This window comes from Eleginops maclovinus, chromosome 5 (genome assembly GCF_036324505.1).
Source record: "Eleginops maclovinus isolate JMC-PN-2008 ecotype Puerto Natales chromosome 5, JC_Emac_rtc_rv5, whole genome shotgun sequence".
Lineage (NCBI taxonomy): Eukaryota > Metazoa > Chordata > Actinopteri > Perciformes > Eleginopidae > Eleginops > Eleginops maclovinus.
The window spans coordinates 15,226,952-15,252,864 of record NC_086353.1 but is presented as its reverse complement, the minus strand read 5'-3'; the positions used below and the strand labels follow the sequence as shown (position 1 = coordinate 15,252,864).

General features: G+C 37.9%; 3 protein-coding genes across 11 annotated transcripts; 2 read left to right on the top strand and 1 right to left on the bottom strand.

Annotated features, from left to right (window-relative positions):
* The first annotated feature begins 756 nt into the window (after positions 1 to 756).
* Positions 757 to 8,408, top strand: bdh2 (3-hydroxybutyrate dehydrogenase, type 2). Its single transcript, XM_063883473.1, has 10 exons — positions 757 to 873; positions 2,748 to 2,845; positions 4,419 to 4,497; positions 5,555 to 5,651; positions 6,486 to 6,594; positions 6,956 to 7,016; positions 7,170 to 7,283; positions 7,570 to 7,628; positions 7,715 to 7,807; positions 8,226 to 8,408. Exons 2-10 carry the CDS (start codon positions 2,774 to 2,776, stop codon positions 8,277 to 8,279), a joined length of 738 nt encoding a protein of 245 aa, XP_063739543.1. The 5' UTR covers positions 757 to 873; positions 2,748 to 2,773; the 3' UTR covers positions 8,280 to 8,408.
* A 288-nt stretch (positions 8,409 to 8,696) lies between these two features.
* On the top strand, positions 8,697 to 20,488 carry si:dkey-162b23.4 (sodium/hydrogen exchanger 9B2). Of its 9 annotated transcripts, none has more exons than XM_063883471.1 (13): positions 8,697 to 8,823; positions 10,215 to 10,504; positions 11,247 to 11,448; positions 11,791 to 11,961; positions 12,802 to 12,944; positions 13,799 to 13,926; positions 14,961 to 15,136; positions 15,499 to 15,605; positions 16,016 to 16,165; positions 16,369 to 16,477; positions 18,086 to 18,222; positions 18,420 to 18,603; positions 20,312 to 20,488. In XM_063883471.1, the coding sequence occupies exons 2-13, from the start codon at positions 10,346 to 10,348 to the stop codon at positions 20,320 to 20,322; spliced, it is 1,677 nt and encodes a 558-aa protein (XP_063739541.1). In that variant the 5' UTR covers positions 8,697 to 8,823; positions 10,215 to 10,345; the 3' UTR covers positions 20,323 to 20,488. The 9 variants fall into 9 exon arrangements, with proteins under 9 accessions (XP_063739541.1, XP_063739538.1, XP_063739540.1 ...); XM_063883468.1 differs by lacking the exon at positions 20,312 to 20,488 and adding an exon at positions 19,026 to 20,257 and having other exon boundaries at positions 8,698 to 8,823; positions 18,420 to 18,642; XM_063883470.1 differs by lacking the exon at positions 20,312 to 20,488 and adding an exon at positions 19,026 to 20,256 and having other exon boundaries at positions 8,698 to 8,823.
* Positions 20,489 to 20,771: 283 nt separating this feature from the next.
* cisd2 (CDGSH iron sulfur domain 2) lies at positions 20,772 to 24,987 on the bottom strand. The gene is made up of 3 exons (XM_063883474.1): positions 24,745 to 24,987; positions 22,114 to 22,328; positions 20,772 to 21,906 (listed from the first exon to the last, which is right to left on the bottom strand). The coding sequence occupies exons 1-3, from the start codon at positions 24,845 to 24,847 to the stop codon at positions 21,817 to 21,819; spliced, it is 408 nt and encodes a 135-aa protein (XP_063739544.1). The 5' UTR covers positions 24,848 to 24,987; the 3' UTR covers positions 20,772 to 21,816.
* Between the last annotated feature and the right edge of the window lie 926 nt (positions 24,988 to 25,913).

Here is a 25,913-nt window from a genome sequence, read left to right as displayed (position 1 = left end):
ACTTTGGGAAAATAACTTATTGAAACAGTCTTATCACAAGGTCCATAGAGTCGCTGTTCTAAAAACGTACTCGTATAACATGATGTTCAGCAGCAGTTTCATTTAAATTGTTCTTCTGATCACTTGAAGGAATTGGAACATCTCACATGGAAGCTTTGACTTTATGGTTAAATACTGTATGTCCATCATGGGAAATGACTGAAACTCCCACAACAGCTAAAAATCAAATTTATGGACTGAAGGTCCAGTTGCAGGATAAAGATTAAACTGCCATTCTCAAATGTCAGACATGCACTGAACAATCGTGGTTACTGAAAGTACAACTGGCTGATAATTGTCTGACTTGGTGGACAGATGGATCATTTTCAGTTTAATATTAACTTTAACTATAATATTTGTTCCACAAACCATTAACCCTTAGTGGTAATAAAAACAACGTTGTTGAGATCTCAAAGGTCAATGTTCAAGGTTTTTTTAAGTTGATTTCATTATCAAGACAATTCACACTTGCAAGAGGTCAGCTCCTGCTTGTTTTTAATAGCTATTTGCACACCCTAGTTATAATTCTGTAACAGTAGACGATGCATCAAACAGGAGCGTCTACAAATAGCTTCTTACATTAACATGTTTCCCAAAATTGTCACACCGTTAAATAAATGTACCCTGTTGCAGGAAAATAAATAAATAAATGTATTCGACTAAACCTGCGTTAGCTAACTAGGAAAGAAAGGTACGGCACTCTCTTGTTCTCATGTTCATCTTCTCAAACTACAAAACACTTCCTGGTTTAGAGCCAATAGCATTACAGGCAGAAGGTTACACGTGGTGCTACTTTTGATCTTTGTTATTCAATCTGTTTGACCTGAACACTGGGTGAGTTTGATTCGTTTTCTAGTGTTGAAGTTGAATGTGCAACATATGAACATTAAGTGCACACATTCAACAGTGGAGGTATTCACAATGTGTTTAGCTACAACCTGCCTTTTTCCGTGCTGCAGTATACGTGTGTGTTTGGAGAGGCAGGCTAAAAGACACTTGTTTTACATCGGCAGACAAAAAAGTATTATTCAGAATAGTTAATCCTGCATATTTACAGTGTTTGGGGTGAGGAAATAGCCTACTCAGATGTATTTGGACGAACAACAATAATAGCTTAATGCAACAGGAATAAAAGACACATGTGCACCTCTTTACACCGGAACAAAAGTGCATATTGAAAATATTACCAAGCCAGCAGTCATTTTCAACACAGCAATACCGGAGTGCGCTCTTATTCTTAACTTTATGGTTGCAGCTATGGCTTCCAAAAGTTGGAAGTTGCTCCACATATGGTCCTTATAACATAACTTGCCAGAGTATTATCAGGTTTTTAAAGTTTTGTTCAGTATGAATGTGATCACGTGATATGTTTCTGTACATCCTTAATCCTTATCTTCCCATTCAAACATGACCTGCTAATAAGTTATTCGGCACACTTATGATGCCATTTTTTCCCCAAAATGTTTTGTTTTCCACTAAAGCCAGGATTATGGCTACAGTGTGAAATGTCCTGTAACAAAACCAAATGCCGACTGCAGTCTCATCTGTAGACAACATACACATGCTTTTAAAGGGGAAAAGTTCAGGGTTTACTCACTGAATTAACCGTAAAAATAAATATTGTTGACTAAGTTGAACAAAACTGACAGGCGCACTGCCTTAGCTGTTCTTGGCTACACAGGAGCACACAGCAGGTGTCTGCACTTGAATGAAAAAGTAATAAAATGTGAATTTTTATTCAAAAGAACACTGCCGAGGAACTGAATAAAATATGACGAAGCACGTCAAATCCCAACTGTGTGTAAGGTTGCAATCTGAATGCTAGGAATACAAATTGTTGTGAGAAACAGCAAGTGGCTTTGAGAAATTATTTTTAACTTTACTTTGCACTGATGTTGTAAGCCATAGTCTTTAGTCTGTTAAAGGCAAAAAAGAAAGCGGGTAGAATCTCTGACTAGCTTGATGTAACAGCCAGCTGTCTCTTACTTACTATTTCCTTTCCCGCTGGTGTGGGCTGACGAAAGACTAAACTGAGAGTAAACTGTGCCAGAAAACTGCTTTCCACACAGTGACCACTGTTTGGTGAAGATGGGTCTAATGAAAATGAACAACTTTAGTAACTTTACTAAACTAATACTTACGGACTCTCATTAATTAATGTGAATGGTTGCTTCACAGCCGAAAAGTGAGGATGAGAAAATCAGAGGAGACAAACATTGCATGCAACCGCTAAACAACCCCTTTTGAGGTACAAACTTTAGGATAAGGGAGCACTTATTTTAAAGGTGCCTATTTGCAGGAGGTTTGCTCTGTATTCTGCAAGGTTTAACATGGTTTAATGTTATATAGTATTCCAACAACACAGTGATTAGCCTGTCCTTTAAGAAATTACATTAAAAAAAAGTATTTCCTAATGAGGCCTGTTGTAGCAATAAAACTGACGTGCATATTTTACTTTTCAGAAGACAGTTGTTATGGACTGCTGCCTAATTAATACAGATTACAGATTTAATAATAATCTGATACTACACCACACACAATTGCTGCTATAGGTTACATACTTCCTAGTAAGCTAATCTTCAGTGAACACAATTGTTAATAATTAATGATTACAAAAAATGGGAAAAAAATATAATGGGGAGAGATCATTTGATATCAAAATGAACCCGTTGTTATTGAACAATACTCTCTTTTCTGTTTGTGTTTAGATCACAGCAGCAGTGAAAGGTGCACTATGGGACGCCTTAACGGGAAAGTAATTGTGTTGTCGGCTGCTGCGCAGGGGATTGGACGTGCTGCAGCAATAGTAATGAGCTTTAATGAGAATTTCTAACTTATACGTGTCCGACCGTATCACAGAGGAAAATGGCTTAGTGAATAGCATGTGGTGACAAAGGATTGTGTATTTTACATAATAACATGTTCAAACCAGTGTTTGTGAAATGCAAATTGAATATTTTAATGGTACTGACATCCTGCCAAATGTTATTCTTGTGTGAAAGCCATTTGGAATTGTAGCCGTGTAGCACTGCACTAATAACAGTGATCATAAACATGTTTTCTTCCAAATTACTGTGTTACAGAAATACATACTGCATGTAGTTATTTGCCTGTGTGAGTTCTAGTTTTCCTGTATGTTTTTTAGTTCAGGAGGACAAGCCGAGTTCCATAAAGAAATATAAAAGCTGTTATAGTTCAAATGTCAGAATCAGAATTCCTTTTTTTGTCCCAGAGGGGAAATGTACATTGTGCAAAGTATAGAGAGAACACATATTGTAGAATTAAGTGCAGTAGTAAAATAAAATAACATGATATATTCATTCATTCCTAAATACATTTATTGAAACTACCTTTTTCAGCTTAAATGAATAAAATAGAGCTTCTGTGGGCCATGTTTGAAATATGCTATCAGTCAACAAGCATAATATGCTATCAGTCAACAAGCATGTGTTTCAAATAACTGTGCTCTAATAGTGGCTCCTGAGATACATTTTAGGGCAACCCCTATAGTAAATTGTGTGGTGATGTTCTTGCTCAAGAGATAGCAAAACACTGTAATCGAACACAAATATCATTATTCAGATTCGATCATCATCACAGCCATTATCTTAAAGTGTTGTCTTTACACAAATGCCTTGTATTACATTAATTTGTGTTTTGTTTAGTGGCAAGCAATTCAAAAAAGGATAGGACTATTTATGTCTCAGATCAGTAGGTTCAAATCACACAGTATTGTGTAGTATATTTGAAAAGGCGTTGAAGGGCTAGTTAGCTTTTTCCATTTAGACTTGTGAAAGTAAAAGGTGTGTTTTACTGATGTGGTCTGCTCTGTGGTTCACAGTGCAGTCACTTCAACACCTATCAAGTGACCTGAGATTGAATGGATTCAAATTATGTTCAAGGGTTAAGGTTAGAAATTCTATCATATGTGATAATGAGATCTGGGTCAGCATTGAATTATTGCCTCTATAGGAAGTAAGTAAGTATGTGCATTCAGTTGAAAATTCAGCTTTAATAAGAAATAGACAATCATACCTGATTCATTGGTTCCAATCTTTAGGTTCTTCATTATCTTAATTGAGATTAGATATCTTATTTGCACCATGTATGTTGAGTTGTTGGAGGAGCATGGGATATAAGATTTTCATTGCCAACATATACGTTGTATATGCTGTGCATATGACCAACAAAACCTTGAAACCTTGAAACCTATCTAAGCTTATTTAACCAAACAGCAATAGCCATACAACATATTTCTTTAAATTACGGATATAATACCAAATTAGTTTAAATTCATACTGAGCTGGAGGTTTTATAGCATACCATATCCACACATTGTGAAACTTCATGGCTCTGACTAGTATTTTTTAACTGTGTAGGCATTTGCAAAGGAGGGAGCCCAAGTCACAGCGACAGACATCAATGGAGAGAAGCTGAAAGAGCTGGACAGCATTCCAGGTAAGATTTATTTCACTTGGTCTGAGGCCGCCATCTGCTGGGCAGCTAGTGTAATAAAGCCATGACGACTGACTGAGGCATGTTTTTCCTTTTTGCTAAGTTCTATCACAACTGCATTTACATCTGTGTGCGAGCCTATAACCAGATTGATTTAATACATGTCGATCATTTTTATACACTCCAATTTTGAAGTTATGTTCTTCAAAATGCCTTATAGGGTTTTAATGAATGACGTTGTTATTAATTAAACATCTAGTTAGTGTTAAATCAGTCAGACATTCCCATTACAGTTTTCCTGAGCCAGGGGTGCCGCATCATTCTTGTTTCGACAAAAATATTCGGTTTACTTCTATAGAAGGCTAAGAAAATCAGCAAATATTGCATACAGATGATGCATGAAGTATTTAGTATTTAGAATGCAAACAAGGATATAATGTTTTGCATTTGCTTTAAGCTTAGTTATACTGTATGAGTAAATTGCTGCTCACTGGTCTCCACATCTTACTGTTCTGTCAGTGAACAGTAGACTGAACCCTACCAAACCATGTCCTATCTCCATCACATCAGTAGTTATTGCTTAAAATTGCCTCAGCAGGATCAGGATTGAATCAAGATGAGGTATTTAACACTCTTTCCCCTCTTTACACCTCCTTGCAGGTCATTCAGGAGCAAAGCACCCCTAACTGCTTTCTCTAAAGCTGTTGACTGGCATGATAATAATAATCTGTAAAAAAAAAAAGAATGGTGTCAGGGAGCCTTCATGTTTCTGTTAACTGGCCCGCATGAAAAGAAGCTTTACAGAATAGCAATTCGTTAAAACTCTGTGGTATTGTGCAGATTGTGAAGCCTCAGAAAACAGGATGATTTTATCTATTTTTTGTTGATTTTAAAAGACTGGCAGCCTGATATGAAACCAGTATTTCCTCAAGTAAGATGTTAAATACTAGAGACATCATAAAGAAACAACAATTTTTGGTGTAATATGAACTTAGCAGGCATTAAAAAATAATTGTACTGTTCTTCACAACCAAAGCACACTTTTTCCCTTCACCAACAGGGATTAAGACCAAGGTTGTGGATGTCACTAAGAAGGACCAAGTTGAAGCCCTGGCCAAGGAACATGATCATGTGGATGTGCTGTTCAATGTCGCTGGGTATATTTTTTTTTCCTGTGTGTTGTTCTGAATTACCAGAGTACTACTCATTAACTTTATTTGGGGCATTTAGTCTGATAATATATTAATTTCTTTTTCAGAAAATGTCATTACAAGTAGGCTTCACTTACAGACTGGGTGAAATGATTTTTCATTACCTTTTAGTATGAGCAGTGTAGCTCATTTGAGGGGATCAAACATTGTGAAATTGTGATGCCATAAATACTCATGAGCATACTAAATACACTGCTGAAAATAGTCCCTAACAGATGCACTACATAACCCTGTTGTAATATGTTTTGCAAAAAACCTAGATGTTTTAGATATAGTTAACTTACATTTTTCAAAATATCTCTTCATATTGGCCACCAGTTGTTTAAAAAGACAATTTACAGGAATATTAACAGACAGGTATAGGAAGTCTGGGGGTTTTAGAGAGTATTTCTTTCTTTTCATGAGATTTGTTAAAAATAAGAAATACAAGCCATATTCCCTAACATACATAACATGTGTGTAACTGTTAGACTTGTTTTGCTGTCTCCACATTCAGAACATTTAACCATCCCCTGTTTATCAGCATTTCCAAAACCCCTACAGTATGCCTTAAGGTTTAACCTCATCTTGATCTTTAGTCAAACTCCTTAACAAAGGTCTCTAAATTGACGTAACATGTTGAGGGGGATAACGCAACATTTCAGCATCTTCTGTTTGTGTTCTGATTGACATTTGATATATTTTACCTCATAGTAAGAGCCAAATGTATAGATGTTACTTGTAATAAAATCATTTGTAATACTGTAAAATATGAGTATACATGTCATCTACTGCAAACAGGTTTGTGCACCATGGCTCCATCTTGGACTGCGACGAGGCTGACTGGGATTTCACAATGAACGTGAACATCCGCAGCATGTTCCTCATGAGCAAAGCCTTTCTACCTAAGGTGACCTGTTTACTTTGCTAAATACTTATTGCTGTTCATCTTGTTGTTCGGATGAGGAAATAGATGCTGTTGTAAATTGAGTGACATATGCTTTTCCATTGTTCTCATCCTTTGTCCGCTGGGATTAGCTGTATTACTCTGAGCCGGTGACATGATGGGTGGTGACCGTTCGATCACTAATCCAGATTAAGTCTCAAACTAACCAAACTGCCTCAAAGCAGAATTTTAGCTTGGATCAAAGCACATATCTCATATATTTGTTATATAATTAAATTAAAACTTAACAACGTTGCCTAACTTCTTCATTTAACCAATTGTATTATGTGTATATGACAATATTCAAATGTGTTTGTCATTCTAGATGTTGGCAAAGAAGTCAGGAAACATTATTAACATGGCATCTGTTGCATCAAGCATAAAAGGTAAACAAAAAAAAAACCTTCCGCAGATAATTGTAGATGTGTCCTTCCCGACTAAAGGGACATTAAGTCATTGAAGTATGAACAAGTTCATTGTAATCCTCTTAGCTCAGATAGCTGCTCTGCGTCTGAGTGACGTGTGTTTCCTTCTCTCAGGTGTTGTGAACCGGTGTGCCTATAGTACTTCCAAGGCTGCTGTGATCGGGTTTACCAAATCCATAGCGGCTGATTTCATTGAGCAAGGCATTCGCTGTAACTGTGTTTGTCCTGGTAAGTTTAAAACGCCCTTCAAAATAAAAACATGTGTCCTTTGGTTACTCCTCTAGTATTGCTCGAGGTCACTAGATAACAGTTTATCATAGATATACTTGAAAATAAATGTAAGTTTTTACTTCTTATCATTGTTATTGTTATCATCATGTTTGAGGACATTCTGTATTTCAAAGGTATACATGCCTTGAGTTTATCCCTTCAGAGCTTCAATAAATGCTTTGCAAACTAATTGTTTGTCAGACCTAAATTGAACCCAATCATGACTTTTTTTTGTTTTGTTTAGGAACTGTTGATACTCCATCATTGAGGGGTAGAATCCAGGCCCAACCTGACCCAGAACAGGTATCTATTGTTTTCGACAAGAAACAATACTGGGTATTGGGCAAATGATACAACTATAACTCCTCTCTCTCTCTGTAACTCTGCAGGCTTACAAGGATTTCATGGCAAGACAGAAAACTGGCAGAATGTGCACAGCTGAAGAGGTGGCGCACCTGTGCGTATACCTGGCCTCAGATGAGGTAAGTGAGTGCTTGCTGGTTTTGTTCCCAAAATATACGTATGTGTTCCAGGTACAACAAATCAACAAATCAACATTCAGGCAGAATATGCAGAGCCGTAGATACACGGAGGACCAATTACTTTGTTTTCATTCCAGACATTTGAGAGGATAGCAACCTAATGGACGTTAACATAGAAAAAACAATTTAAAACAGTGCCAGCATGTTTTTCAAGAGTCAAAGATCATTATGGTGGGAAGTTTTGTTCATAAAAACAAATATTCTGCAGACTTAATTTTTGGTTTCTGTCAAAAGAAATAGTTGAGAAGGAGGAAATACTTGGACTCATGGCCTCCACTTTTAATAATGCAAAGAAACTTGTTTTGTACTGCAGTGAAATCATGTACAAATGATATGATGTATTTCAACTTTTTTACAGTCTGCCTATGTGACTGGAACGGAGCAAATCATCGATGGAGGATGGAGACTCTAAGAAAACTGTTGCAAGAACATTGTGCAATAGTGGAGAAATAATATTCTTATTTGAAGCCCAAATTAAAAAGGCACTAAATCTGACTCAAATCATTTCTATGATTTTGCTTTTTTAAATTTAAAAAAATAATTCTGTGGGATACATGCCCTATTTTCCAACTTAAATGTTATATGCTGCAAATGTGTGCAATGCCAAAATAATGATGTTGATTGACATTGTAATCCATTGGCTTTATCACAGCTAAAGTGTAATGGTGTAATCACCTTATTATAAATGCAATAATTGTGAAGTTTTTTACAAAGCAATCTGTTAATGTGAGTCATAATAAAATATGTTCAAACATCTATTAAAAGTCTTCATCAATACTCTTGAGTGACTTCTCTGTTAGACTCAATTTATCCCAAGCACTCCTGTGCGCGCTACATACATGCTTTGCCATCACTAATCCCACTCATTCCCAACTCCCAGCTGCTGTATGTACCTCATGACTACCAGAAACCCTGCACACTGAAGTTCTCATGCGATGGTCATATTATGATATAAGGTGAGCTTTTGTTTTCTTTAATAGCGTGATATATAGTTTTTTAATTCCGTCTGAGGGGTCAGGAGGTCCCTAGTTAGCTACGGTGCATATTGATATGGTGTGGAGAGTTCACTGTTGTTGGTGGGAAGCAAACAGCCTGCTACTGGCAAAGCATCCAATATCGGACAAGACTTCGCTCTCCGAATAGATGATTGAACCGATTTGAGCATGATAACAAAGTATTTTTAACGTTGTGTCAACCGGGTTAACGAGTCGATGGCGGCCGCGATAAGCGTCGCGTTATGGAGAGTTTACCCTTTACGTTAACTACCTGTAATTCAGCCTAAAGATAATATTGTGAAACATTTCCAAGCTATCGCTAACGTTGCTCAGTAAATCGGCTTTAAGTGAAATAACGGTGCTCTTGTACCTCTTGTACTAAACTATAAAATAATCTCGGTGTCACAGAGCACCGCGTAGGTGGGCAAAAGCAACGTTCTAGCCACAATAAATAAAGCGCTAGCAAAGCAGCGGTGGGCATGGCGAGCTATAATGCCCCACATATGGGCATGGCGAGCTATAATGCCCCACATATCGATTAAAAAATGACTAATCCATTTAACAGGTAGCGCATGTACTCCTATTGTACTAATGCTTAGTTAGCTTCCTCTATTGAAGTAACGCACCCATGTCGAAAATGGGTCTATTAGCATTATTTATAGTGAGGCTTAAAACCTAAACACTTGCTTTGCTTGATAGCTACTAAATGGCTTCCAATGTCAGTCTGAAAGGTATGTTGTGGACAATGCTAGATAACTCTAACCAAGTTGCCCTAGCATCCGCTAGCTAGATGTGCCATATGGTCGAGCTGTAAGCATCGATTAGTGAGGTCTGATCGCAAGTGGATTAACTAACGTCTGTTGCTTTTAGCGCCTGTCACAACATTGTAGTAGCGTTAGTTTAATTTAAATTACTCGTAAAACTGTGTGCATAACATAGCTTGGAATCAAGCTATTAAGAGTGGAGCACATAGTTCAGTATGTCCATTCGTAATGGAGTCAATCTTTGGAGTCAATCACTAGCAGTGCGGTATGTAAAGTAAACACAGCAGCCAGCATGTAGCTACACATTAGACTCATAGATCCTCATTTAGACATGGATCATGAGGCTTAAAGCGTCGTTAGTTTTCTTTTCCCCATTAAGACCTCTTACAGTACAATATTTAATTGTTTAAAAAATAACATATTCTCCGTAAAGCCTGTATGTTTGACCAAACACGCCAATGTGATATATTACATTTATCATAACAAATTAATCCAATCCTACACCTGTACTAACACGACTGTTCCCCATTGTTTATTAAGTAAACAATAATTTGTTTCTCCACTGATAAAGTTGTGTTGTATGAATAGGTGCCTGCAGTCAGAGCTTGACATACAGAAGCAGAAATTAAGGAGCTGCCCGTCAATGGACAACCCCACCCCTACAGTTGATGTACTGTGAGTAAGAAGTGAGTGGACCAGAAATACTGTAGCCTATTGCCATGGAGGACACTCAGCCAAAACCTGCTACTCCGGAACCCACTCGGGCCCCGAGTTCAGCACCGAGTCCAGCACGTAGTCCAACACCGACGCCAGTACCCCTGTCAACAACCGGCCCAATTCTGGACATAATTCCTTTGCCTGCAGCAAACAATGTGGAGGTATAGTATTTTAATAATAACAATCTCTGACAATGTTATCTGTTTTTTCGACCTTTACAAAACTTAAAAGTGTGTTTTATAAGCCAATGTTGTGTATTGTTTTTAATAGGGAAAATTAAACAGATTTGTTTTTGAATACACCAAATCATTTAAAGCTATGTATAAGTGATGTGATTGCTGCCATTTGACTCTACTTTTTTGCCACTCGAAGTAGTCTGTGATGTTGTTTTACTTTTATGTTAAAAAACACTGCCCTCTAACCTTGTAAAATTAATTGTTCTGGAAGAGATAATTTGTTCATTTGTTGCTGCAATTCCAATACGAGAATTAACTTAAATGCAGCCAGTGGCATAGGCAAATCTTTGAGCTCATGTACCCACCTGGGCCATATAACTAGGAGGGTGTTCAGGCGCGTGCAATTATCACCAAGTTCATATCTCTCTATTATTTGCCAAGAAACAGTAATCTATTATCTACTGGCATGACGTACCACTGTATCAACAAAAGCACTAAGGAACAAGATATTAACCTAATAGGCATTCAGAAATAAAACAGGCTTTGGGGACATACACAATACATTTTCAAACCTTTTCATCAAAAATATAATTTAATATTTGTCAAAGTGTCACAAGGAAACACGTATTTTTACATGTATTGACTTTACATATGTGGCGTTAAGGTATCTAACGAAACACAATGTCCACAAGGCAAAAGTACAAGTATTCTGACCTTTCTTCTACAGCACCTAAATGTGAACCAGATCCAAGTGGTGGTACGACGCTGTTCTAGTCCAAATGTCACGGAAGAGACCACCTTTTTTATCCCACGAAACCCTGCAGTGGATGCTGCCACAAACACAGACCCACCAGTGGTCTGTTGTCCCTTGCTTGCTAGATTTTGCCCATGTCCCCCAAGAGGAATTCTGGCCTCTCTTGTTACTAAAGGTAAGCATGGTTCATTCTTGTCTCAGTGACCCAGAACATGTATTGGATGTCAATCTGTAATTTTAAATAGGACTGAAAAACTGCAGATTTTCTTTTACATTGGAACTACTAATGTCAGCAATGTGGTAGATGAATAAATGCATATAAGCACACACCACACACACACACACACACACACACACACACACACACACACACACACACACACACACACACACACACACACACACACACACACACACACACACTTTATTTGAAGTTCACATTACAAAACACATTGACACAGAGGGGACACCTGACATGACACAATAATCTGATATCTGTCTCCTGTTTCTCCTGCAGTCCTTCTGGCAGCTGTGCTCTTTGGAGTAGTGTGGTCGATCACCGAGGATGAGTGTCTTCCTGGGGGAAATCTGTTCGGCATCACAACCCTCTTCATCTGCGCACTTATTGGTGGCAAAGTGGTGGCTCTCATCCGTCTGCCAAAACTTCCGCCATTCCCCCCACTCCTTGGTAATTTAGTAGTTATGGTTTATGTGCTGTTGCCACATACATACTGCAAGTTGTTATTCACTTTGGAATACTCTACAGATTGTGTGCTTGTACTGCAGCTTCGTTTACTAAGTATTGCACAATTTGTTGACAAAGGAATCTACTGACTGAGTCATTCCACCTTTGTCATTGATTCAAAAAAGAAACAAATAAAAAAGCACATGAGGTCATAAAGGAGTTCCTGATTAACTCTAAAACCATGTTACTCACCTGTTCTGTTTTAAGTCGGTTTTACATTCACTACAGCCACTGTGATATTTGGCTTGTATACCATCACATGATAAGGGTTCTGTCAGAACCTTTTACCTGACCATGCCATCTGCTGCGCCCAAATCAACATAAAATCAAAACCTGGAGCCACTCCTTATTTGCAAATAACATCAAAAGCTAGATTAAAGTACAATACTGTAACACACGCCAAGTTCTAAACTTGATTTGCGGTGTCTTTCATCAAGAGAGTATTGTTATACACCAGTTTAGCGTCTGTTTCTGTTAACAATATTAAAACATAGTCTTCTATCACCACTCTTTAACAATCTTAAATATTTGCTGGTCTTTTTGAATTATATTTAAAACCTCACTTACATAGCTGTAATCCTAATGCTGTCAAGTGTAGCATCATTTTAACTTGAAACGAGTAATTATTGCTATAAAGCATATCACAGTATTACAGAGAGCCTCAGGTGATAATATTGAGCGTTTTAAGTTCAAAAACCAACAGGTGGTTATTATTCTTGTTCTGTATCTGTGTGAATCCTCAATGATCATCTTTCCTCTCTCACGCTCTCTGCTGTGTTGCAGGTATGCTGCTGATGGGTTTCTTGCTGAGAAACATCCCCGTTATAACAGACGGGGTGTACATTGACTACAGGTGGTCTGCATCACTGAGGAACATCGCTCTGGCTGTCATTCTGGCCAGAGCTGGTCTGGGTCTTGATCCCATGGTATGCCACACACTCCGTGACTGAATCTTAGTATCTGCAAACAGAAATGATTATACAGATATGATAATAATCTTCTGGTCTCATCTCTGTGCAGAAACCAAAATATTACATTTCCACTGATATGAGAAAAGCATGCAAATCGGAGCCTTGTGTGCTTGATGCTTCATTTCATGTCCTGTTCACACTACACAACCTTGTCCCTGATTTTCCTCTCCCCAACAAAAGTGCCAGATCAGAGACAAATCGGTTGTAAGCACTATCTTTGAACTGTCTAAAGACCCATCCCAGTATCTAGCAGGCTAAATATATATACCTTTAAAGGACTCTGAAGGGGTGCTACTTCAAATATGAGCATGAGACCTTGAGGGGAACCTTAGCAGAGGTGACCTGTATGTTCTACTGTATGTGTTACATTTGCAACATGGACCAAAGTTGTTGGCTATGCATAGTAAAGACGTGTAGGTTATGTAAGACAATCTGTGCTCTCATTCACTGTCTCTGCCAATGTAAGGTTAAGACAAGGTAAAGCGGAAACCTGGGAAAGGTTGTGTATTATCAGATATTCCTCCTGGTCAATGTATTCCTCCTGGTAGTGTAAAAACTAAGATTTGAGACAGCAAGATGTGTAGTGTAAACAGTACTGCGATCTCCCAGCCCAAATTGTTTTTTAGCTCTGTAACTCTGCCCTTGCAGAATAGTTCATTTCTGTCAATTTTTGGATGTATCAGTCAATTAATCAACAAATTAATCTGCACTTTTAAGCATCATTACACATGTTAATCCTCTCATCATCTCTACTTAAAGGTTACTAATTACTATAACAAACTGAATGATTTATGTGTCTTTGTTGACAGGCTCTGAGGAAACTGAAATCGGTGTGTGTACGTGTGGCTGCTGGGCCCTGCATTATAGAGGCTTGCACCACAGCACTCATCTCCCATTTCCTCATGGGCCTGCCCTGGGAGTGGGGCTTCATCCTCGGGTAAATACAACACTGACTACTGTCTTCCGTCGCCATCTTAATTTTCTACATAATTCATGCTGTGTTTTTATTAAAAGACATCAACTTAAATGCAGTCTAATTTAATTGGTGTCCTCTTCTTAAAAATATTTTTAAAATAGTTTCCTATCAGAAATAAGATAACTACTTGTAATTTAAACCATACTTGCATTACCTACTGAGCAGAGTTCAGCTCTCTTATCATCAGGAGCAGTTTGTTCCTCTGAGACAGACTGCAACAGAGTGAAAGTGTCTAGCCTGTATCTAGCCAAGATTTGACAGGCTGAACTTTGATGATTTGAGATAGGTGAGACTGATGCTGTGCAACACAGTGTTCCTGACAAGGAACATGTTCCCATGAAGCAGAAAACAAGAAAACACACGGCTCCCTGAGAGTCTCCAGATCCCATTACATTTCTAACCTTGTATCCACTGAGTTTTTGACTGAAGTCTAATAGGTTTGGGCAAAAGGCAAATACATTGACAATTGACAACAAGATTGTTCTATGGATTATGTCTTTTTTTGCTATTCTTATCCTGCAAAATAAGTGGCTTTCATATTTTTGCTGAGTCAGCATTCGTAATTAGGAGCAATGCATTATCAGGCTTTTTACTCAGATGACCTGCCTGTCAGTGGATAGCGGTCCAACAAAAAAACTGTTGTACTAGCTAAGTCAAATGTTGGCTAGTACAGTTGTGCATTTTGGGGGCTAGTGAGTCATTTTAATTGTACAAATGTAGGGTTTAGTAACATGTTATTCATAATTGGTATAATATTAATGATAGGAAATTTCAGAATTCAGAAAATGTGTGTAGGCTTCCATTGCAGTCCAACGATCATTGTCAGAGAATCAAAATCATGTGTTAAATGTAGGCCTGGTATCAGTTGACAGCTACAGTATCATGCTGCAGGAATGCCTCCCTTTGATATCTACAAAGTGTATTAATACGCTGATGCTTTCAAAAGTTGTCCTTTATTTTTTTCAAGCGATCCATCTTCTCATTCCACTTTGCAGCTTTGTCCTGGGCGCTGTGTCTCCAGCAGTGGTGGTCCCCTCCATGCTACTGCTACAGAAGGACGGTTACGGTGTGGAGCAGGGCATCCCCACCCTGCTGATGGCTGCCGGCAGTTTTGATGACATTCTCGCAATCACAGGGTTCACCACATGCCTGAGCGTGGCCTTCGCAACAGGTAAGCTGTTTTATGAGTTCATGAAGAATGCTGACTTTAATATTCTCGTATTGGAAGTGCGAAACCACCTTATCTCCAGGGGAGTGGCATCGTGTGCAGTGTACTGAAGTGTAGGCCAGCACTGAGAAGTGAAATAAGAATAAAAAACTTCTATCTGTAGTGTGTTAGAAGCTCAGCAGAGGGTGTGAGTGTGCAGTTTACTCTTTTTATATTTTGCGCCAAGTCACAGTGCATTTTGAGTTTCAGATCTTCAGTAAACCCCAGTGTAAGGCCTCTGTAGGACATTACTAAAGTGCATTATACTGTCAGAGGTTGGTTCAGTTTATGCTATTATTGTATATTTCTCTTGGTTATCCTTTTAGGTTCCACTTGGTTCAACATCCTTCGAGGAGTGCTGGAGGTGGCCGGTGGGATGGTTGCTGGGATTCTACTTGGCTTCCTCATCCAGTACTTTCCCAGTGTGGACCAGGTACAATTGCTCTTGCAGCCTTACTGCAATATTAGCTGGTTTTACTATTGCTAAGTCACTCTTACACCACTTGACACCACAGCTTGTGTGAAACAACTTGGGTACAGCCAACAAAGGCTTAAAAAAATCTAGTTCCACTTCTGGTTTGAAATGATTAACACTGAAGTTTGGAAGTATACAGGAATATAGTCTTAAAATAAATACATTCAAATACTTTTTCAACTGCCTGTTATAAGGATAGTCAAAACAATCATTTAGTTTGAATCAGTAGGTTAAAGATAAACCGCCATTATATAAAATATCATTAACTACCTAAGATGAACTTTAGAAGTGTTATAGTGTTAGTTTTAAAATGTGTTCATTATGTTAAGTTATTCTACATGTAATCATTGAATGTCTTCTTCACACAGAAACACGTAGTAATGAAGCGATCCTTCCTGGTGCTGGGTCTGTCCGTCTTTGCCGTGTTTGGCAGCGGTGTGGCTGGGTTTCCGGGCTCCGGAGGCCTCTGCACACTGGTGTTGGCATTCCTGGCTGGCCTCGGCTGGGGATCAGAAAAGGTAATATGCATGCCACATCTGTTTTACATACAGAATATTATTAGCTCTATATTTGCATTTATTTTCTTAATTTGACACCAGTAACTCAAACTGAAATTATTGAAGCACATTGTTTACCAACCGACTGGGCTGTTAGTCGTCGTCTGCATTGCAGCATGTAAAAGATAGCATAACTTAAATGTGTCTCTGTGTTTTGTTTTAAGGCACGTGTGGAGGAAGTGGTGGGGTGGGCGTGGGACGTGTTCCAGCCTCTTCTCTTCGGACTAATAGGAGCAGAAATTCGAATCACTCAGTTGGAGGGACTCACAGTTGGTGAGACGACCACACACATACACAAACACAAAATAAGACTGTGAGGTGGCTGTTATCACTTTGTGGGATTCAAATGCAGCTGTATGGATGTAAATATATTTTCATAGGCAAAAACAAGGCCCCTATGAAATGTTGTATCTCTCTCGTTTTGAGAATATACTATTACCTTAGTCTTTGATAGCACTTCCATAGAAGTTGAAAAAAATACTTATTTTCTTCTAAAAAAGTAATCTTATCTAAGACACAGCAAGTGGCAAACATCTGTAAATGAAACACAACTTGTAAATGATTTGTTATAAACAAAAACATGACTACACAGGATCGTCTTCTTCAGGAACACTAATCCCCTTGACCTTCTTAGCTCATTCAAAATAATTGTTTGGTGCTTTAAAAAGAGATGAGCAGGTATGGTGGGTATTATTCAAACTTCAATTTTTCCAGCTTGGACTGCACTCACTCTTTCAGATGGCTAGCATTGCTCAGCTTCTAGTCAAAAATATAGCAGAGTTGGCATAACTACGCATGAAATGTTATTGCGGTACTGTCAAGTTTATGACAGCGAGGCTTTTTGTGTTATGATACATGAAATCAGAAAAATCTGTCTTATTAAAAAGTATTTCAGTATTGCTAGGACATATACAAATGTCCTCCATGCACTTAGTTTAACTTCCTTGTACATCATACTATAAAATTACTCTGTGGTGTAAGAGGATATATGATAGGTGTATGAGCACATGCACCCTACATAACACACAGTTTAAAAATATTTCTAGTAGGGCAGTGTATAAGCAGCACTCAGCCAGCCAGTGTGTATTTCTATATGTCACCGCCACTGTGCCCCTCCTAACCCAAACCTGTTAAGAGGAAGTACTGCTGATATACAATTGGTAACCATTAGAAGTCATATTGTGCAACACAACTGTATTGAAACTGAATACAACTGGAAAACCCTGCAGCGCATAGTGAACACAGCTGGAAAGATCATAGGTGCCCCACTCCCCTCCCTGCAAGACACATACACCACCCGCCTCATCCGCAAAGCGACTATGATTGTGAGCGATGCTAGCCATCCCGCACACAGACTGCTCAGCCTCCTGCCCTCTATGAGAAGGTACCGGAGCCTCCGTGCTGGCACCACCTGACTTAAAGACACATTTATACACCAAGCTGTAAGGAAACTAAACTCCCTACCCTCTCTCCCCTCAGCTACATCCAGGATGTCAGAACACCCCCATAGCACATCCAGGATGTCAGAACACCCCCCCCCCCCCAGTAAAAGGATTATTTGCACTATTACAACTTCTAACCATACAGATTGCTGCTACTTTCTTACAGATACACTGTGAACTCTTATATTCATACTTATTTTATTGTTTATTTAGCATTAGCAAATGTCTGCATCTGCTGTGCACTTTATTATTTACTGTTACTCAGTGTTAGGATATGTCTGTCTTATCTGTAGTACCTGTGCACTTTACCTCGTCACTGTGGGATAGAGAGACATGTTTTTTCAATTGCTTTGTGTGTCTGGTACATGTGGAGAGATTGACAATAAAGCTGACTTTGACTTTTTGACTTTGACTTAATCTTGTCTTCCTGCCTGTTTAGGTCTGGGTATAGCCTCTCTGCTCATTGCCCTGCTGGTTCGAATGCTGTTCACCTTTGTCTGTGTGCTGTGTGCTGGCTTTACCATGAGGGAAAAAGTGTTCATTGCCCTTGCATGGATGCCCAAAGCCACAGTGCAGGTACGTCAGCGGTGAAACATTTGTCAGCAGTTCACTTATCATTTCTGAGAGTATTACTTCCTGCTCAGTTTTGAATTTTTACAGCAAATCATTTCTGAAGTTCATATCTGCAAAAGTTTTTTCTGTTGGAAAATATGGATATTTTTGTTGTAAGTGAGCATGGAAGAAACACTCATTTTTTTTGTTTCACTCTTCAGGCTGCCATTGGTTCCACAGCTTTGGACATGGCCCGGTCGAGGAACGACAAGGTGTTGCAGAAGTACGGCATGGATGTGCTGACTGTGGCTGTACTGGCCATCCTTATCACTGCCCCTGTAGGAGCTCTGATCATAGGGCTCACTGGACCTCGCCTGCTGCAGAAACCAAAGAACTCTGCCTGTGGTGAGCGAGTCAAACCCAATGTATCAGCCTTTTTCTTAGGTAGGTAAAGTCCTACATTCAACAAGTCCACTCCACTTAACACTCCTCTTGGACCTCGCTGCACTTTTGTGTTTAAGTAGTGAATATAACTTCCTTTTACCTTCACGATAGATGCGTCCAGTCAGACAATTATTTGCATAAGTTGTGTTTACCCTATCATTCGTCCATGTATTTTACATCCACACAACACTGGCATTGTGTCTGTTATAGTTAAGGTACACTGGATTAACCAGAGTGCAAAAGTAGAACACACGGTTGTACACTTTTGTTTGTTTACTGTACAACAGAATCTGTGTAGCATGTGATGAGTCTTTCACATAAGCTATTGTCATGACTTTTTTCTCCTTCTGTCTACTCTCCATCTTTAAAATACCTTGCAGCAGGAGTTGAAGATGAAAATGAAACCCCTATCACCTATGAAAGCACACTCTGACATCACCTGTGTTCATCCAGTAAGCAGGGACACTTGAGGAAACTTCCTTGGTGCTTTCACACCTCAGATATTTGAGCTTTCCTTTAGCCACCGAGTGGCTCTCTTTTGTCTTTCCATCTGCCGGTCAGCTCCTGATGTTTGCCGTGCTGCAGGAACACGTGAATCACTCTGTATTTATAGCCTCTGGTGGTTTCCGGGCCTCGGGCTCCAAACAAATGACCCACATTCAAACTTAGCACAGTCATGCTGTGTGACACTGTAAGAGGTGGTTCTGTTTCTAGTCCCAAATTAACTTTTAATCAGATATATTGGTGTAGGCATGAATATGGTTTACATTTTTGTGGAAGCAGATATTTTTTTCTGCCTGTCATATTCAATTAATCCACTTCTTTCCATTTTTATGACTGCAGTGACATATCAGTTAACATTTTACTGTGTTTGGACTTGAACAGGTGGAAATGCTGTATTTTATTAGAACTGTTTTCTTTTGAGGGCTACATAATTCAATGCACTGACAGTAGTGATATTGTATTGTTTTAAATTAGACCACAATCTTTAGGTGTTGTGCTCCCAGTACAACATTCTTAAAGCTATGTTTTTTGTTTTATTTTTGCGTATGTTTGAGAAAAATGTGTAATAGCTGATAAGGGTTTGTGTAGTTGACATACTCAGGAGCAATATTTATAATAAACTCACAACACTTTCCTATGGTTTCAACATAATGCTGCTAAAACACCAATTCTCTGCTACATTTCGCTATGTTGTTATGTCACAGATGCTCAACAATGATCATTTCCATATTCAAAACTTTCGTGTAAACCAAACCTTTGACTGTAAGGGAAAGTTGATTTCTCATATTTTTTACATTTGATTTGTATTTGTTGTTATTACAGAAGTATGCAGTGTAACTTAATGTTATTATTTGAATGTATTGACATTGCTTCGTTGTGTATTATTAGAAACTATTTATGACAAAGTATGAGAATTGAGCATTAGTTTTTTACAAAATATTCTTTAAACAATAAATGATAAAAAAACACATCAAGAATTGTTCTTCTCTTGCATTTGGAATGTATTTTAATGTGTTTAGTTTAGTGTAGTGATAGTGATAGCTTAAGTTATTACACTGCAAAATATTTGAACAATTTCATGACATTTCTCATGTCCTATTTTAAGGCACTGTCCCTTAAGGTTTGGCTTCTTATCTGTTTGCTTTTTATCCCTACCTACTTGCAGCGTGGCTCTAGGGATGGCAGTGTTGGTCGTCGGTTGGTTCACCACTTTGGTCCAGGCTGAAATAACTAAACAACTTTATCTGGGTTTGATAAAATGGTATACACCTGATATGTAAGTGCTTATCTGCAAATAAGCATGCCGACTAACACGTGCTACACATCAGCATGTAACACCAAAGCATGTCAGCATGATAAAGTTAGCATTTAGCACACCATATCATTGTACATGCTCATAGAGCCAATACAGACTGAAGTCTTAGTCTTGTTTTCTATTGCTTTTGTTTCACAAAAATACATGTTCATGAGGAAATGTGATGCCATTGGAGCATTTTTTTCTTTGTGCGTGTTATTGACAAAAGTGGCAGAAATAATGCACTTCTTTATTAATATGGCCCTAAAGTTATGCTCCGTATGCCAGTCCTAATTAAAAAAACTGAGCAGCAGAGGATTAGAAACTGATGTGATCATTTGATATGTTCAGTTATCTTTAATTGATTTCAGCTTAAGATTGCTTTCATACATTGTTCCTCTGTCGTAGTATAGATAGATGGAAAATCAAGCTACAGTTCCAAACTCTTGACTTTAACATCCCGACTATTCATTTTTTTACATATTAAGCACATAATGAATCAATTCAAGCCGTAATATTACAAAGGTTCATGAACACAGTTATTAATAGACATCATCATGGGCACACTTTTGATGATACAAACTATTTATGTATAACATATTGCTGATCAATCAAGTAGGAATATTCCAGTAGGAGGTCAGCTATATACAGCCATTAGAAAAATGCAGAAAGTTGGGTAGGGAGGATAAACCTGTGTAACTGGATATTTTTCAACAATGCAGTAGTTTGAAATGTTTGTAGGCAACAGAGTTGAAAACAACATGTAAAACTCAAATGCTTCAAAATGAAATTGAAGCATAACAAATAGCTTACCACACACACAATAACTTATAAGAGAATATATCACATCATGAAAGAGTGAACAGTATATTGGCTCACAGACAAAAAGATTGTTTGTTAAAAAATACCAACATATCGTCCAAAATGGAGACATACAGTACAGTGTTCATCCTAGGTTGGACTAATATTTAAGTATTTAATTTTTACAACCATAAAGTCACTGCAATTATGTTTCAAGTGTTCCTCTCAAAGTGGTCCCAATGTGTTGTAATTGATTCCAAAAGAGTTGAGGCATGACTAAAATTGAAGCTACAGTCATATAAACAGGCTGCTCTGTTAACCAAAAAAAAAGTAAACCTATCAAAGAAGAGAAAAAGCTTCCTTAATGCACAATGTAATGTAAAGATCCTAAAATACAGGTTTCTGTTCTGTTTTGTATTCCTATGTGTATTAGAATCACTTCAAACAAAGACTTGTCATCCACATTTCTGAGCAACATAAACATGACAACAGGGTGAGAAAAAGGAAAAACATCATGTTAAGAAATAAAAACTAAAGACTGTGGAGATGAGAAGAAAAATTCCATCAGTGATCAATTATAGTATCTTCTTTTTGAGTATGAGCGGTCCCACGTTGTCTCCAGTAAGCTCATTGTGCTTTAAATGTGACTTGTCACAAACAGGAAACTAGAAAAGGAAACAGCGTAGCATTAGCTGATCAGCAACACACATTAACACTCTTCCTTATCCTGAATAGTAAAAAAATATAATTATTGATTGGCGACAGTATGACTTAACTAATGAAAGTAAGCCAAATGCTTTAATAGTTCGGTGTGAAAAATAAAACTAACTCTCAGTTAATGGACAAATGCATATGAAAGGGATGCAACTTACAGTTTTGGAGCGCCAGCAGCGACAGTAACACACATTTGCGCTGTTCAGGTCCTCGATGTCTATCTCGTTGACCACTTTGGGGTTCTCTTTCTGGATCTTCAGGTTGATCAGGCTGTCCCTCTGCTTCTTCTTCTTCGGCAGGAAGGGGCGAATGGTCAGATAGCCCAGCAGAGCCAGGATACCCAGCAGAGGCAGCAACCGGAGCCATTCGGACACTACAAACACATTACAAATTTAACTTATACAAATATATTATATCAACTTATCAAATGATGAAACAGAACACAGTCTCAACAGTCAATGGTCATAAAACAAGCAAACACCAACAATAACTGACACTGACAAGTACTATGACATTAATAAGATATTGAACAACCTAGAGGTCGAGTGCTTTTTCAGCCCTTTCAAAGCACATGTAAGGAAAATATAACTGCATTTTCCCTGGTTTGATACCGACATTGGGACCTTTTTTGCATGTTGTGCCTCACTCTCTTCCCCATTTCTAAACTGTACCACTAATAAAAAGGTGAAAAATGCCAAACAACACATATCTGAGCGATTTAAGTTGTATGTGAAATGTGTGAATAACTATTCAATCTATTTTCAAAACAAATGATTCTAAGGGGAGTCCAAGATCCTCATACCAGTGTGTCCGCTGTAGGGTAACACATTGTTATCTGCTGGTCCAGCTGGGGGACAAGCTTACCTCTTATCTGTATTTCCACTCTATTATTTTGAGTGAGAAACAGCCATCAGGGGGAATTCCACACTGAGCCAGAAAAGTGCTTTTACAAAACCCCATCATACAGTCTACCATACATGGAAAGGACAGATAAGTGGAGCATGGTGAGGATTAACCACAATTTATATATTATTAGCTATGAGTTCTACCCCAGCTCAAGGAACTTTTTTATAATACTCTTACGGCTTTTTAAAAAAAACATTCAGTAAAAGGATTTTGATGCCTAATGGGTCAGTGCTAATCCTTAATCTCTTAAAGGAATTATAATCACATGTAGGAGCGCTAGATAAATCTTTCATCTTCTAATCTGCACCGATTAGCTTAATTGCTAATTTATGACAGAAAATACAACCTAAGGAACAGGTTTAACTTCAGACAACATCTTAACCTAATAACCAATTATATCAAGGCTTTTCCAAGCCTTATCAATTAGTATTAGGTACCATTATAAAATATTCCATCCTGTTTCATCCATGTTTTTGCTTGTACAGAGTTTTTTTCGAGACAAATTACTCAAATGAATGTAGCATGTCAATTCTGTCATGTAAGAGTTTCAGTCAAGCAGGCAAGCTCAGCCTTTTCAATTTTTGGGGCTATTTTTAGGCCAAATTTGATACTTTCCAGATATCTGTGTTTGCTGAAAGGTCAAGTTGAAGTTGTTGATCTGCTTTAAGGTGGTCTTTAACTCAAGTGTTCCGAACCACTGTTGTGTTCCCCTTGATTTAAAACTTTTGTCTTTGTAAAAACAATTGCAAAGACATTTATGAATCAGCTTTTGTGTCCTTGATTTAACAGTTGGAAGATGGCACTTGCAACAGAAAAAACTCATGTTGTCCAGCATTGCTTTTTGAGACTACACTTTCAAAAGAAGTTCAAGCAGATTTCTGATCGTGATACAATATGAGGATACCAAGTATGGATACCTGTTCTCTCTTTTTTCACACATTTAAAAACTAAATAGCTTGCTGCATGGACTTTGGACTGGACTGAGAGCCTGAACTCTGTGATGATCCATAGAGACCCATCCCATGACATTAGTTTAATGCATTCAAAATAATTCCAAAACTAATCCTGCTGTAACTTTCCCATTGCTGCAGAATATTAAAAGCGTTCCATGCTTTTATTTTTGTAGACCATTGAAGGAATATTTTTATTTGTGTTATATATTTTATTAAACATTTGGTCTTTAAATGTGATGAAGGTGACATGCCATGTTTTGTGGGACCAGAGATCCAAAATCCCAAATAATTTACTGCAATTAAACATAAGGATAAGCAGCTAATTCAGCTGGAACCATAGTTCCAGTTCAGGTTTTTTTTTTTTTTTTTGAAGTTGATTAAATTGTTGCAGCTCTGCTTTTACTGACATGAAAATATGAATAGGGTCACAGACATGAAGATGTTTGAGACCCTGTGTTTTGAGACTGTCAGTATGATAACTCCAGCCTGTGCATCAATTGCTGGTACGAGATGGTTTTATATTGTGCTAGAGGCAAACATAGCATCTTAGTTCCAATTGTTGGTATTACCAGGATATCACTTGCACATCAGAGGACAGGTTGCAACCTATTAGATTCAGACACATAAAGTCAGCTTTGTAACAATATTCAAACACACAATCAAACTCAAATATGGAGAGTATTGCTTGTAGTCTTTACTGAGTTGTTGCTAAATAAACTCAAACTATGATAAATAGTTTATTTGGAAGACAATCCCGACGTCAGGACATACACCATGTTTGGTAGGACACTTCTACAGAACGACTATGACTGACTTTCCACTTTGCACGATAGCTAAAGTAAAGACCTCTGTGCTAGTAAGTGGCTCCCATTAGTTCAGATGTCATCTTACTTGACAGTCAGAAGTTGAACACTGTTGCAGTTAAATTACCTGTTAACCTGGCAAATCCGCCGATCGTCTCCGGAAGCGGAAGCCTCTTGAGGTAGGCTGGAAGCTGGACTTTTATTATCCTTGAAATAGATTCCAAAACCATCTTGAATTTCTAAATCTAGCAGGTTTTGTGTTTGACTTGTGTAGTTCCTGGGGCTCGTTTATGTCATTGCGTTCATTCCTGCGCGCAGCTTTCCACCGGTACGTAACGTCTTAACGTGGTAACAATTGAGGAAAACAGGCGTAAACGTTTTCGTGAATACACGTAACAACGATTGTGACGCTAATGTGCGTGACCAATCGGTGTTGGAGGAGTTGGTGGCTCCTGATTGGTCAACTTGAATTCAGTGTGAAAGTGGTAAGAGGTGGTTTCGCTCTACTTCAAGGACTCCTCGTAAACTTCCCTTTTTTAAGTACTCTATATGCTTAAATAAATACATGAAAAAAGAAACCAATGGAAAGAACTTTGATGTTATTAAAACAATGTATGTGTTTTATTAAACCTTACTTATTATTTAAGTCATTGAGATCAGTAATCTCTTTTCAAGGGATACCTGGCATGGAAAGGAAGCACTTTAACTAATACAAAACATAGTTTCGTTACAAAGAACATTTTGACATGGATATCACTGAATCTGCCTCTTTTTCTCTCATTTTGAATTATAAAATATTCAACATGATACATTCATTGAGTTAAAAAGTAATTCTCCAGCTAATTTCATGCTGATTAAAAAATGAAAAAAGAAAATCCAGTTTATGTATATTTTTAACAGCCATTTGGCACAGGGGTCATTAAGAAGTCCCAAGAATACAAATAGTACCGAGTATTTACAGTATATTCACACATTAAAAAAACACACAATTATGACTTACAATACTGCATTCAAAAATCAAACTTTTGCAAAGTAACCTTCGCAAATGTTGATTATAGTTCCGGTGGTAGTCATGGTTTCACCTCATATGGTTATTCATCTGAGACTCAACATTCCTATTATTAAAGTGGAATTTTAAAGACGCTTGAATTCGTTTAGATGGGCATGCTTATTATGCGAGCTGGTAATTTGTGGATGTTTTGAGTGAGTTTGGCCTTCGTTTGACAGTTTTCATTACAATAATTCTACAGAATGCTTGCATTGTTAAATAAATAATTACATAAATATAAACAATAA

What these genes read in the sequence shown, in the direction of transcription:
- bdh2 (XM_063883473.1), top strand. Translation starts at nt 2,774, where the DNA reads ATGGGACGCCTTAACGGGAAAGTAATTGTGTTGTCGGCTGCTGCGCAG. An exon ending in GCAAAGCCTTTCTACCTAAG is followed by an intron (nt 6,595 to 6,955) that starts GTGACCTGTTTA and finishes TTGTCATTCTAG; the next exon opens with ATGTTGGCAAAGAAGTCAGG. An exon ending in CCCAACCTGACCCAGAACAG is followed by an intron (nt 7,629 to 7,714) that starts GTATCTATTGTT and finishes GTAACTCTGCAG; the next exon opens with GCTTACAAGGATTTCATGGC.
- si:dkey-162b23.4 (XM_063883463.1), top strand. Translation starts at nt 10,346, where the DNA reads ATGGAGGACACTCAGCCAAAACCTGCTACTCCGGAACCCACTCGGGCC. An exon ending in CTGCAGCAAACAATGTGGAG is followed by an intron (nt 10,505 to 11,246) that starts GTATAGTATTTT and finishes TTTCTTCTACAG; the next exon opens with CACCTAAATGTGAACCAGAT. An exon ending in TCGGCTGGGGATCAGAAAAG is followed by an intron (nt 16,166 to 16,368) that starts GTAATATGCATG and finishes TTTTGTTTTAAG; the next exon opens with GCACGTGTGGAGGAAGTGGT.
- cisd2 (XM_063883474.1), bottom strand. Translation starts at nt 24,847, where the DNA reads ATGGTTTTGGAATCTATTTCAAGGATAATAAAAGTCCAGCTTCCAGCC. An exon ending in CGGATTTGCCAGGTTAACAG is followed by an intron (nt 22,329 to 24,744) that starts GTAATTTAACTG and finishes ATGTGTTTGTAG; the next exon opens with TGTCCGAATGGCTCCGGTTG. An exon ending in GCTGCTGGCGCTCCAAAACT is followed by an intron (nt 21,907 to 22,113) that starts GTAAGTTGCATC and finishes TTCCTTTTCTAG; the next exon opens with TTTCCTGTTTGTGACAAGTC.